General features: G+C 36.5%; 2 protein-coding genes, 1 long non-coding RNA gene and 1 other non-coding gene across 4 annotated transcripts in view; 1 reads left to right on the plus strand and 3 right to left on the minus strand.

Annotated features, from left to right (window-relative positions):
- Window positions 1–14,536, minus strand: part of LOC141598464 (uncharacterized) — a 162,048-nt gene that overhangs the window by 142,360 nt on the left and 5,152 nt on the right. The gene's annotated exons all lie outside the window — the stretch shown is intronic.
- Window positions 3,392–3,463, minus strand: TRNAP-UGG (transfer RNA proline (anticodon UGG)). The gene has a single exon. It is a non-coding gene; the product is annotated as a tRNA-Pro (tRNA).
- LOC141598441 (uncharacterized) lies at window positions 3,615–5,742 on the minus strand. Its single transcript, XM_074418172.1, has 2 exons — window positions 5,442–5,742; window positions 3,615–3,980 (listed from the first exon to the last, which is right to left on the minus strand). Exons 1-2 carry the CDS (start codon window positions 5,688–5,690, stop codon window positions 3,720–3,722), a joined length of 510 nt encoding a protein of 169 aa, XP_074274273.1. The 5' UTR covers window positions 5,691–5,742; the 3' UTR covers window positions 3,615–3,719.
- LOC141650351 (uncharacterized) lies at window positions 7,938–9,486 on the plus strand. Its single transcript, XM_074458672.1, has 2 exons — window positions 7,938–7,985; window positions 8,304–9,486. The coding sequence occupies exon 2, from the start codon at window positions 8,386–8,388 to the stop codon at window positions 9,352–9,354; it is 969 nt and encodes a 322-aa protein (XP_074314773.1). The 5' UTR covers window positions 7,938–7,985; window positions 8,304–8,385; the 3' UTR covers window positions 9,355–9,486.

Here is a 14,536-nt window from a genome sequence, read left to right on the forward strand (position 1 = left end):
CCTAGTTCGCCCTCCGTGGAACCCGCCACGGGAGGGGATGTGCACATTAAGGGACGGGGATTGTTAGTCGCTCGTTGATGAGCCGGACTAGGTGGGGATGGGCTGCGGTCACCCATCGGCGAGGATTACCCGCGATGGGTAATCTGGCAGGCTACACACTTCGGTGTGTAGTCACATCGTGTGAGATCGATGATCACCGGTTGTATTGTTGTTGTCTTACATTGATTGAGTAGTACTGACCCCGTGTTGTTGTTTTGTAAAACCCGCGGTGATCCATTCGGGATGGTGAGCAGATGGTGACAGTAATGCAGATGTTTAGCTATGGGACATATCATGGGAGTCACCACGTCAAGTCTAGCTTCCGTTGTTATGAGTTTAGATGTCTTGGATTGCATTTGTATTGAGACCTTGTACGTTTATTTTGAGTTGGTCTGAGATAATGTAATCTTTAACTTTTATACTTTAATAAATGTTGTTTGGAATTTGTAACTTTGATATACTAACCTCGGGAAACCGAGATGGTAACAGCCTTTCATGCTAGGGTAGTCCTTGGTAAGGTACCTTGGTATGAGGGGGTGTTACAGTTCGCCCCACCCGTCTATACCAAAACCTATTGATTCTTTTATGATATCGCCTTGGATTGTATTTAAGAGAGTTGTTGTTTAAGAAAATATTATATAATAATCCTTTTCAAATTATACGCAAGGCCTTGGAGCTCCGCGTGCATCGCGCGCGGAGGAACAACTAGTGAACATAAATGTACTCATACGTGGTATTTTTTGTCATGACTTGTGCGTTTTTGACTAGTAAGATACTAAGATAGATCACAAATCTCGCTTGTTAACCCATCCTTTGCGTCTAGAATTTACAAAAATACAAGGAGCATGTATTTGATATACATATCAATCAATATCAATATATATATACTTAAAAGAGGAATTTTTGGAGCGATTTCATTGGCTACAACAATTGTATATTACTTAGAGAAATAAATTAATTAAAAAATAAAAAAACATACTAATGCAAAAAATAGAAAAGAAAATAGGTGGTTTATAATTGAATAAAAAAAAAGTCTTGATAAGAAATCATGTATAGACTAACTAATTACCTCAAATAAGATAAGATTTTGTTATAAGATAATTCAAATTACCTAATGAACATACAAGTCTCGATGAATTACAGTATATCTTCTTATATTTTGTTAACTCTTTCTAAATGTCTTCTTCTATATATTTAGCGTAGTATATGTTGTATTGAATTGTATGAAAGCTCAAACACTACACTATAATATAAATACACTCCATCTATCAAACATCATCAAAAAAGTTCCCGACTTCCTCTTCATGTTTTCTTATTATTTTTGTAGAATTTGATTGTTATCAGCTAACCTTCTATGTTAGATTTTGAGTTTTGAGATATTAACATTGATATATATGTTTGTCTTATCTTATTCACGGGAAGTCGGGAACGAAACAAGTGATGATCAAGGCATGAGGATTTTTTTGAGTGAATTACTAGAATGCTCTTCAGCATATGAAAAGATTTATACTTCCAAGGACCATCAAACAAATTTCACATTAAGCATACAAATTTCTGGTGCAGGAATCAGGGTAAATTAATAAGATACTACTTCATGTTAAATTTCGTCCAATAAAGATATTCTAATACGATATTCTCCAAACGTTATATTTGGCACAATGTTTGTTTACATAATTTATTTAACTAACTAATGTATTGCTTTTTTCTCTAATGATATTATATACTCCCTCCGTCTCAGTCAGTTGTTGTCCTTTGGTTTTGGCACAAAGACCAAGGAAAGAAGTGGGAGTCAATTACTGTTCATCAAGTTCATTCTTAAAATAGAAAGGACAACAATTAACTGAGACACCCTAAATTGAAAAAGGATAACAAATGACCGGGTAAGAGGGAGTATGTTTCATGTTGTAGGAATAATTCGCATACAAGGATCATTAATATCGATGTGTCAACTCAATTAGTCTCTCAAAGTGGAGTAATTCTTACTACGGTACACGATATAAACAAAAAAGTGTAACTATTTACAAAAAGTAATACGGAGTAATAGATTTATAGTCGTTTTTCACACTTTGTTGTTTTGTATTATTTGAGTTCCATGTATTGTAGATTTGTAGTTGCTCTTTATGTAATTTACCCTTTCCCATTTTAATCATCAACTACAATTTTTTAAAGGTTTAAGATTAGGATTATTAGTGTAAAATTTAAATTTATGGACTACAATGTTCCCTTTGTACGTGTGTGTTATTCCATTGTGCATGATAGTAGTTTTTTTTTTGGGGTCTAATAACGAAACGTGCCCTTAATCGCATTACAATATAGGAGGGGGATTCGAACTTGTGACCTATTGTGCATGACAAATTGACATAGGATTTAAGCGATACTAAACCAAACTTATAGGACTAGACGACCTTACCTAAACAAAACTAAACTGGACTTATAAGAATGGAAATGAAATAAGCGGGCATGAGTTTCACTTTTGCAAAATAAAAATATGCTCAAAGATTATAACTTTCACGATAATTCATAACGCGCAATTGCAGGACGAGATAATTTCATGTGAAATCGAATTTATCCCGTTTTCTATTCTTCATTAATATTGGTAAATAGTCACACTAAACAATGCCCTTTTAAAGAACCTCATCATAAATTCTCGAAAGTCACTATTATGATATGACCCGGGCAGCGCCCGGGCTTGAATCCGTTGGTGTTTGGAGGGTTTGAATGCTAATATGGCTATATAATATTGAACGTAAGATAATTTGATCAACAGTAGAATAGGTTATATAATATTGAACGTAAGAAAGTTCTCAGCACAACTACACAATATCTATTTGAATATACAAGGTCTATTTGTATATGTAAACACGTTTTACATTACGACCACGATAGATTTCCATTTCCTCAATATTGGTTTAATATTATATTGTTACTATATATTTAAACAAAAACATTTCTCTAATATTTACACAATGTTGAATATAACGTCATTACAATTTTGATCTGAATCATATGTTTAAGAAATTTGCACCGATCACAATCCTAGGTGTCAGATCATGGTGTTCTTTGGAGAGTAACAGTTCTCACACAGATTGACCAAAATATAGATTGACCAAAATATAGATATACATTCGTTATAATTAAAATGTTTTCAAAGCAATCATCTCGATCAAGATAAATATTAAGAAATTATTCCTTGATATTACCCGGCCAACGGCCGGGCGTGAAATCTAGTCTAATTATCTATTTGTGTTTGTCAGATTTCCATACAAAACCAGTTAACTCATGTGAAAAATGGATTACTGAAGGCGAGCTGCGTACTGCTTTAAAAAAAGTGTCTTTGCTTTTGCCGCAAAAAGGGGCATTCCGAGAATCGAACTCGGGACCTCTCGCACCCAAAGCGAGAATCATACCACTAGACCAAATGCCCTCATGTGTCTACTTTACTTTCATTTCATTTATATATCCACAATATATTTGAAATTCACAGCTGTAGAACAGATGAACGGACTACATGTCTACATGTTCTGTTTCTCTAGATTTAATAGTGAAATTTTCTGGAAAGCTGATATAAAGATTAGTTTGGCTTTTAATTTTGATCAAATATTTGAATTATATCGAAGCAGCAGTATAATACAGTCAGGAGGTACAACGCAAAATTCGAAAACACAGGCAAATAAATGACGCTAAAGTTGGTCCAGTCTTTGTACAATAAGAGAGACAGCAGCATTCGCCGAAGAGAAGGGTCCATGAAAGCTTTCCTGATATGACAGTGACTGGAGTTCTGAGACCATATTCATCAAAATGTCGCCTAAATCAGCCGTCTTCTGCACTAATGAGCAGTAATAAGACTCAGAAGCAATCCTGCTGATGTCCACATTTGTTGGTTCTGGACAGTATTCGTCATCTAACCATTTGTGTAGAGCCACCCTAAGCCACTCCGATTCCTTATGACAACCAACAAAAAAACATCACATATCTTAGAACATGAGCATTTTAGTTGAAAACCAGAATAAGAAATACTTTCAGTACATGTGTTAAGTAAGACTACTGGAAAAGCATGCTGGTTTAAGCAAAATGTCAACAGAGAGAATATTTGGTAATGCTTATGCTGAGTTAAGCACTTCAGCCAATGGCTAGGCCCTAGGGTGAGGTAGGGGGTGTGATATACGCAACCTACCACTTACGTTGAAGACATCTATAGGTTGTCTACAAATGACCCGTAATAAGTGCACAGACGGTATAATTAGTCATTTTGCTTTAGTCCATTAAATTCAGAATCCAATGAATTGCAAGCATTTCAGTTTGTCGGAATTGAAACTGAAATAGATGTTCTCAGTGAATTATGCACAGAATAGATTCCGAAAGTATTTACAAGAAATCAGATTCTATTTTCGACTGCAAACATATAAATGAATGGTCTTAACAAGTTTTCTTAAACTTTTGCATCAAACCAAATATGGTTAATGCACTCTGCAGCATAAAGAGGTGAAATACTGGAGTGTATATCTAGATTCTGGAATTCACAGCTACTGTGGCGCTTTTTAACCTTCACATCATATAGAAGATTAGCTGAACACTTAACTGAAAATTTGATCCACCCAGAACGAAGACCCCCAGGCTTTCCAATAATCTCCTATCGCTTTCTAACCTTCACTACATATATACTAGTAGCTCTTCTAGAGACAACTGCCTACAAAGATGCGGAATACCCCCAGGCTTTAAATAATCTCCTCATTCTTATTTTTCCAATGAACAACCACATATGGGTAACTCGCTTCTTTAACAGTTAACATTCCATTCTCCCTCACAAATGACGAAAAGTAACCACAAGCGGAGACAGGCCATGGTGAAAGAATTGACACTAGATGGTTTTCCCTTATTTTCTTGTTCCTTCATAGAGAGAAGGAACAGTGAAACTATAAACGGAAAATCAAATTTCTCCCGAAAACAACCTATGAATTCAAGAATCCTCTTTTCATTAACCCTATTTGATTCCACTTCAGAACACTTGCCTTTGAAAATAATAATGGAACTCTGCACAAAGTTTCCCACCCATATACTCCCGGTCTCCCGAGTTCTGACTTTTGTCCATTTTTCAAGGAAAGTCAATTATGTGTGCATTTTGACAATTTTACCCCTATCGTTACTCATCTCCCCTCCTTCCCTCAACAAAACATTTGAGCTTCAATAAAAGCGACAACGAATGGCTGGCCACAGCTACTATTGAGCATATGAGCTTCAATAAAAGCGACAACGATGAAGATCACTTAGCTAAACAAATTGTAGCACAATATAGGTAATACAGCATGAACCAGAATCATTCTCAAACCCGAAGTAAGAAATTAGAACAATTGCTACATTTATCACTGAAAATATGGAAAACATGAAGTAAATAAAGAGTATACCTGCAATGCTATGGAAGGTTCAAACCAGTCATCAGGAACCCTAAGACTTTCAACAGTACTATCTGAGCTGCCTTCATCAGTGAAAGAATTCCCAGAAAAATGAGACTTGGTTACTGGGAATTTTAATTTGGGAGTTTTTGATTTAAATGGAGGTCTCAAGCTTAATTTAGGGGAATTAATTGGGATGGAATTGAAGGATGAATAAATTAGGGTTTGGAATTGGGGGAGTGTGACTTTAATGGTTGTCATTTCATTTGGCCTGGATTCTGTTTTGGGATGGAGTTAAGGGATTAACGGTGATAAAAAAAAAAGGGCGTTAATTATTGTGGCGGGAACAAGGGAAATTGGTTAGGGGTAAACTTAAGAGTAAAATACCGAATTATAAACTAGGTTAGATCCCGTGCAAATGCGTGTTATTTTAGATTGTAATATATAGAGAAATGAACATTATTAGTAATTATACTTTAAATTTACTGTTAAAGTCTACAATATTGATGTGTTATATTAATTATTAAGATTGAAAAGGAAAAACTTGAGGACAATTTTACATACGAAAAATCAAAATATCATTACATTTACTAATTTTAGTAAATATTGTGTATTTGGTGTTGTATTTTAGGGAGATTTTCGTATTTTATAAAATTACACTAATTAGTATTTCGGCGATGTATTTTTCAAATAAGAGATCGGAGATATTTGTGATGGAGAAAATTCTTTAATATAATAATTTAAATATATTTATGGTTAAAATGTGAAAATAATAATATGAGTAAAATATATATACTAATCTTACAATTGACGTAGTCTAAAGTATTTAAGTGTAATATATTTCTCTACAAATGTCGAGAAATAAGAATTATAAAGTAGGCCAACATTTGCATAGAATAAACAAAAGTTTAAGCCCAATATTTGAGAATAACCAAACCTATTTACTATTAAGGCCCAATTTGTAGTTGAGGGTGATTTGAGCGGGAAAATTTATAGTTTCACCTATTCATTTAGTAAATAGATGATGCCTCGTTTGGTTGCCCGAATGAATACACAACTCCATAGGAACCTATGGAATTCATGGGAATTAAGTTCCAGCATGAAATTCATGTGAATTTAGCAAACCCGTTTGATTACTAATATAGGAGTTCAATTAACACAAGAGTTTAGAATTACCTAGGGGGGCTAGGTAATTCAACTCCTCAGGAGAGTTGGAAAATTGATTTTCAAACTCCTACATTTTGCTAAAGACTAGTTAAAGGAATAACAATAGAAAAACTCTATATAAAGTTTTTATCCTGCCATGTCACATTTCATTAATTCCAACATTTAAGAACTTTTATTCACGACATTTTTATAAATTTCTTAAATGGAAAATAGTAAATATGTGATTGATATTCACAATTTTCAAAGTCATGTTTATTGGTCCCCAAATTTCCATGTGTAAAAAAACCAAGTTCTTATTTTAGAACTTAATTCTTAAAATTAAGAACAATCATGTAGTTGTAATAGAAGAACTTTTTATTTTGGGTTCTTATTGATAACTCCAAGAATAAGAATCACTTTTTTTTTTTTTTTTTTTATGACGAGGGTGTTGAATCCCCCCCTAGGCCCATGCATTCCCGCACCACTACATGGACCATGTAAGCCACCCCCTTTCGGGAGTTGCAGTGGCCGAGTGATCATCGCCCCAGCTAGTAATCGAACACGGGACCTCTCAACTCCTGCAATTTTGTAAGCTTCAAGGTTTAATCCGGCTACCACTGGACTAACACCACTTGGTTAATAAGAATCACTATTGCTATTGCTCTTAGTTCACTTAATTGTTGACGTTGTTAATCGAAGTATAATTGATATTTCTTCGTCACGATTATTTGTTTACATATCCTATTTATTTAGTATAATTTGATCAGCTACATAATCTGTTATCCACTAAATGTTCCCCTTCCCTTATTGGTTTTTGTGCCAAAATTAAAGGTAAACCGCGACGTAGGGAGTACAAAGTATATATCATTATTTGTGGCGAGAAAAGAGAAGTTAGTTAGTTAAAAGGGCCCATCAGAAATTGTTGACCACTTTTTAGTCATGTTCAGTTTTATCCACTCTTTGAAAAATCTACAAAAAAAATTCTCGGTCTAGTCCAATCCGATCTAGACCCGGGAATTCTTGGTCCAGTCAGGTCCCCTTCTAATCCGCCTGGAAAAACCACTCACATGCGAGTCGCAGGCCACCAAAGAAAAAAAAGTATCGTGTCTGAGCTCTAACCACTAAGGCTGGCTCGCACTAGAGCCGACTGTTGACCGCCTCCAGATGCATTCGAGGCGTTTAAAAAGTCATTCCGTTTTTTATTTGTTCCCGATTTGTAGTCGGTTTAGCGTAGATTTATAGGACCCAAAATCCAAAAAACTATAAATCCAAGTTTATGGTTTTGGAAATTAAAGTCGGTGGAGTCTCTATATTAAGGAGTAAGTAACCTTCATATCTCCCTCCCTACGAAACCAATACAGAATTACTCATACCACTCATACCTGATTTCAAATCAACATTGCTAAACAAGTATGCTATTCTCCTTCGCTCTAGTTTTCTAATTATTAGGCACATTAATTCTTTGTTTTTCTAATTATTTGGTAAAATTCGTATACTAGGGTTTGTTTTTCAATTAGCCTTTCAATTATTAACAGATATTAGTGGGTAGAATTAGTTATTGTATTAATTAACTTGTTTTACAATAAACTTGTTATCGATTCGGGAATCGGGATGTCTAAGGTTTTCTTTTTTCGACGTTTTTAAGTACTGATTCTATGATTTCAAATTGCATATTAGATTATATTTTGGTAATAGAATATTGATCATATTGTCTTCTGACATTTACAGGTTGAATTCAACAAGCACAAATTTTAGTATACCAAGTTCATTGCAAGTTTGTAGAGGCTCGCTTTTTGAATTTTGTCGAAAAATGTCGTCATTAGACGTAGAGATAGCAAGGAAGAAACTTTCCACTGTTATCTATGATGTTGATATCTATGGCGGCAACAAACCTGACGGCTATCTACATTCAATCCCTGTGGACGATAATGAAGAGATTGCCGATGAAATGGAGAATAAGTTGGCTACCAAATTGGCCTCTTACACAGCACCCAAGTCTTCACTTAAGGAAATGCTCAATGGCGGGGCTGATGTTGGCGATGTATTCAGGAAGCCTCAAAAGATAACTGACCGTGAGAATGAGTATCAGAGGAGGCGGTTGGATCGGGTGCTTTCTCCTGACAGGAATGATGCTTTTGCTATGGGAGACAAGACCCCTGGTGCTAATGTCAGGACGTACGTCGAAATAATGAGGGAGCAGGCTTTAAAGAGACGGGAAGAGGAGACAATACGAGCCATTTCGAAGAAGATAAAAGATGAAGATGAGCAAAGCAGGAAAAAGAGGAAGAACAGGTGGGATCAGTCAGATTGGGATTTGTCAGATTCTACGCCTCGTGGTGGAATAGATCTCCTTACACCAACACCTTGTCAGCTGAACTTGCGCGGTCCTCTTACACGGGAGCTGTACAACTTGATGAAGCAGGAGAAGGATATTGAGAATCGGAACATGCCCTTAAGTGATGAAGAACTGGACGCAATGTTCCCGACTAAAGGATATAAGATATTGGAGTGCCCAGCTTCTTATGTCCCGATTAGGACCCCTGCAAGAAAGCTACTTTCGACAGACACTCCATTGGACTTGGACACCCCAGTGTATCAAATACCTGTGGAGGATAGACTGCAGAAGTTTGATGTAGGGAAGGAGCCTGCTGCTAATGGGTTGCCGTTTATGAAGCCGGAGGATTATCAGTATTTTGGTGTACTACTGAATGAAGAATTCCAGGATAGAAAAAAAACAAGAAGAGTAAAGAAATCAATAGGCAAGCTTAAGAGAAAATAAATGAGCAATATGTACAATTGAAATGGGAGAAGAAGGTCAATGTTGTGAGTTGTGACAGTGTATAATATCTTTGAAAGTTTGAAGATGTAAAAATGTTTACCCTTTTTTTTTCCAACCCACTACCTAGGTAGCACCAAAACGGACACGGACACGCGACACGACATCACATGAAATTTAGGACACGGGACACGTCATTTAAATTTAATAATATATATATATATTTTATAGTTATTTATGTGTGATTTTATTTTTGAAAAATATTGAATATTAAATTTAAATAAGTGAAGGTAAAACTTGACGTTAATTATAACTCATTCTCATTAGCAAAACCAAAAACCAACTTATAATCAATCTATTTCGACATCTCATTACTAGTCTAAAGAACATCATTTACCCCCAATTCAACTTATTTCCCCACCAAATTCAACCATATAACAATTCACGTCATTTACCTTAAATTCAACTTGATTCCGTTTTAAAGGTGTGTCCAAATACTATGGACACGGCTCAAAATACCATGGACACGTGCCCAAATAAAAGATGAAAATTAGACACGGCTTTACAAGTGTCCGACACGTTTTGACGTGTGTCCGACGAGTGTCGTGTCCGACACGGATGTCCGACATGGGAAGGCCGATTAGGAGGAGTGTCTGTTCTACCTAGCCCACTACTTCGACTAGGCTGTGGAGCAGCATGTAGACTATACCAAATTACCAATGATTTCTATGCTTTATAGTTAATTATTTGAGATTAAGTATAAATTTTGTGTGTTTTATTGTAATGTTTTTGAGTTTCTTTACATACCCGAAATGACCTAACATGAAACAACAAATTTGAAATTCGAAATGACCCAATCATGTCCAATTAACTCGATGACAACACACCACAGTTGACTTGACGTAGATCCAATTTGATTGATCAATACGAAGTACCAAGTTATTTGGCATGGATCTAAGATAAAGCACGTATTTTCAGTTTTCTTTGCTCCGCCGTCTCCACCTTTCACACATTGCCCCATTCTTCTTCCCTACCCAATCACCGGAGATGGGTTCTTCCCATAGCCTGTCTCCGGCGATCCAACGCATCTTGTTCTTTGAAATCCTCAAAAATCATCTCTTTCCGTCTGCTCTGTCGCCGGAGATGGGGCCGTTCTGGCCTATCTCCGGTGACGTTCTGCCTCTGTCTCTCAAACTTTAATCTTTACCCCAGATTTTCATCTTTTCCGATTTGATTTTGTTTGACCCATTTTCTTTGTGGCTCATGGGATGGATCCTTTGTTGGTCTCTTTGCATGCTTCTTGGGTGAAGCTGTGTGTTTTTTGGTGTTGGCTTTAATGTCGCTTCTGGGGCCAGATCCCTTCTTTTCGTTCCCGTCCATCCGGTACCTTATCCTGTCACCTTTTGGTTTTGTTTCCAACCCAGGGATGATCCCCCCATCCCTGGTTTGACTTGTTTTTTGTGTGTCTGTGTCGATGAGTATAGCTCATCCGGGTGCGTCGATGTTGTTCTATGTGGTCGTAATTTGGGTAAGATATGGTGATCCCCCCATTCCCCCCACCTATCGGTCCCATTTCTTTTTTCACTAGTCTGTTAGTGTCGTACTTTTGTTTGGTTAGTTTGTATGTAAGGCGGTGGTCCTGGGAGGTGTCGTTTGGTGAATCAGGTGTTACATGCATGTGTGTCTCTGGTGTTTTAAAATCAGTTGCAGCTCAAGCCTTTGGAACATGCAGCTCTGGGAGATCCTGCTCTGGTTCGTGCAGTTGATTATGGTGTTGGGTCTTTTTCTGGTCTTCATGGCGTTGGGTCTTTTTCTGGTCTTCATGGTGGTTGTCAGGTCCTTTTTCTTTCATTTCGGTTCTGTCAGTCTGGGTGTAGTTGGCTTTTTCTTTGGTTTGAGTGGTTTTATGTTGGTTTGTGTTGGGTTTGGATGGTTTGGAGGTGATGGTTTAGTTGGAATGTGTTCATAGTTGATGGAGCTTTCTCTGTTTGAGGTATGCGTGGTAGGGTGAAGTCGGATCTGGCAATGCTGTTTGTTGGCCCGGATGCGGTGGTCTTCACCTCCATCTAATGTTTAATCTTGGTTTCGTTTGTTTTTTAATTTTTCAAATAATAACCTCCTATAGGTTTGTCTTAGTGGTTCCTTCATGGATATTTGAGGTGTCCTGTCCTATTATCCATGAGTTGTATGTTTTAGTTAATTTGATTTTAGTCCTAACAAATCTCAATTATGAGACTTTAGTGGAAGATTTGTGTCTGGTCTGGGTTGGATTCGTCAGAAGACGGTGCTTCGTAGCACAAATGGATAAAAGATTGGTTGACGGGCATCCTATGACTTGGTCTTTGTGCTCACGGATGTTTTGGTCCGTTGCCGAATGTGTGATTGTAGAGTTCCATCGCCATGGTGTAGGAGTTCATTCTCCTTCGGATGATGGCCGTTGCAATGGTCTACAATCCACCTTTCCTTTCTACGCTCTTGTGGCGTAAGTACACCTGGTCCTTGCCTCTCCGCAACTCACATGTGTCGACGACTTTCTGAAGCCGCTAGCTGTGTGCAAGATGTTGACAATGATGCTTGCGACTTCTATTTCGTACTCCACCCACTTCATTATACTATCCAACATTATCTTTCGCTAGTGTTAGTTATTAGAACCGTTGTGATGTTAAATTACGAATTTATAAAGGGCTTAGTATGCTCTAATATTATGTAATTGCATTTTTTTCTATTGTAAAAAAAAAAAGTTATTTTGGCATTTTACAATTTTTTTGATCTTAATAAAATGTTATTTTAGCATTTATGATTATATTTTTATTTTACTCCCTTCTAGTCACTCATTTTTTCCCTCTTTCCTTTTTTATGGTAGTTAGATTTTTTTCCCTCTTTCCTTTTTTTGGAAATGTTTGTGTGGTCCAAATTCAATTGCATGTGGGGTAGAGTGTTTTGTGTGGCCTAAAATTATTTCCTTATTTCTTGTGCAAAGTGTAAGGGGAAGAAATGAGCGACTAGGAGGGAGTATATGATAAGTATTTTATATTTTTTTTTCATATTTTTCAAATATATTTATTTTTAATTTAACTTATAATTTTAAAAAGTAAAGAAAGTAATAATTTAACCGAGCTCGAGCTGATTCCGAGGTTTAATTTATTAATCTCGGAGTATTACGAGTCCATTTGGAGCTCAAGCTCAAGTTTCCGAGCTGATTCTAAGCCCACCCCAGCTCGAGCTCTAATCGGCTCAGTTACACCCTTAATCACGCCTACGCCTATACATGCTACATACGTTATAATATCACGGGATAATTAAATAGGAAGTTAATTGAATGCAAAATATTTTATTAAATATGGGATAAAGTTGTGGAATCGTCTTTCTTGCCAAATATTTTATTTGTGGCAAAGATTGAGCCAATATTTTGATTTTAAATTTGATTTTATTAAAGATTTGAAAGATTTGTATGTAACGTATGAAGAGTTCATTTGGATGGAAAAATATCAGTTGGGCAAATTTGAAATTTGGGCCATTATTAGAATAAGTATATGGGCTGATTTGATACGTTGAAAAATTAGGCCCTTTAAGAAGGTGAAGACAATTAAACAGGAAAAAACATAAGATTTCTTATTCTTTTAGTTATAGGGGGATGCTAAAACAATTTAGAATGTCTTGCGTTAGTTCCAAGCTTACAAGATTAAGATCAATATCTATATCTATTTGGTCTTATTTGGGTAATTAGTAAGCTAATTTGTTATCGGGTCAAAATCGGTCTAAGTTAATATTATGTCTCATATCAGCTCAATCGGTTCTGGTTAGACTAATAAGGTAAAGAGTTTAATAATATAAAGGTATACAATACACTAAAAGCACGAGAATCTATATAACAGTAAAAACAAATCAAATGATAAAAGTTCTCTTTTTTTTTTTGACAATAATGAACTTTATACATATGTAAACAACCAAACAAAGAGTTAAGATCAAGTACAACATCAGCCAGTAGCAAAGCTTATTGACCAGTGGACATATCTACGAAGGAAACTACGAATTGTGCCCAACGAGTGACGCAATTCGATTGGTACTGGCGCTGTGGAGGCCAGAACAGAAGATAATTTTTTTGAAGTAACTTGGAATGAAACGGATGGTAGTGATGCAGAATGAGCTCGATACATATTGAGAAGTAGACCTTTCGTCGATGCAGCAAAAAGAGAGGAAGCCCGGACATGTTGAATAACGGGGATGCTTGAGATCGAATCCGAAGAAGATACCATAAACCGATCCCGAGGAGATGACCTACAGGCCAGAGTAAAATAAGTGACGGTAGACAAAGACAAAGACGTAGTATTATCCAAAGGAAAGATAGAAATCTTGTTAGTGTTGTTCACAAAAGAAGGCCAAAGAACAGGCAACTGAGAGTGAGAGCCAAAAAGATAGTCAGCCATATGTAAAATCTGAAACGGATTAACCCTGCAGTTATCAAATATAACTGAATTGCGACTCATCCAAATGGCCTTTATTATACAAAGAAACCGAAGAAGGCACTGATCTACTGCATCCGTTGCCCTGTGAAAATATCCAATAAAATCAGCAAGCCATCGTTGCAAGCAAACAGAAGGATTAGCTACAGAATTAATACCCAGAGCCGAAGAAAGCCAAACATGTCTGGCAACAGTACAAGTTCGAAACAAATGATTTAAAGACTCAGCATGTGAGTGACAAAAAACACAGGAAGTACTTACCTGGATGCCTCTAGTAGATAGAATTTCTAAAGAGGGAAGGATATTGTGAACTATACGCCAAACAAGAAGCGGAAACTTAGGAGAGCAACGAAGACCCCAAAGAACTTTCCACGGAAAAGCAGAGTAAAAAGATGGAGAGCAGGAGAAGGATATTCGTGACAACAAGAAATCATACCCAGAGCGGACCGTGTAGACTCCATCTTCCGTGTATTTCCAATAAAGGAAATCGTCAATATCTATATGTGGAGGTTCCATGGCAAGAATAATATTGGCACAAGGAGACTGAAACCAACGATAAACAGCTACTGGATTCCAGTCACCTGATGGAGTGAGCAAACTAGAAAGCACAGGTGAGGCGCCAGATGAAAAAGGTCGATGAAGGAAATGTAGATTTATATACATACTAACATACTCATATATGTTTAAATTAATTTGTCATAAAATTAAATAAGGATTTTATG

The sequence above is a fragment of the Silene latifolia genome, chromosome 1, assembly GCF_048544455.1.
Source record: "Silene latifolia isolate original U9 population chromosome 1, ASM4854445v1, whole genome shotgun sequence".
NCBI lineage: Eukaryota > Viridiplantae > Streptophyta > Magnoliopsida > Caryophyllales > Caryophyllaceae > Silene > Silene latifolia.

Coding starts and splice junctions, on each gene's coding strand:
- LOC141650351 (XM_074458672.1), top strand. CDS start 8,386: ATGTCGTCATTAGACGTAGAGATAGCAAGGAAGAAACTTTCCACTGTT.
- LOC141598441 (XM_074418172.1), bottom strand. CDS start 5,690: ATGACAACCATTAAAGTCACACTCCCCCAATTCCAAACCCTAATTTAT. Junction 3,981..5,441: donor AACCTTCCATAGCATTGCAG/GTATACTCTTTA, acceptor GGTTGTCATAAG/GAATCGGAGTGGCTTAGGGT.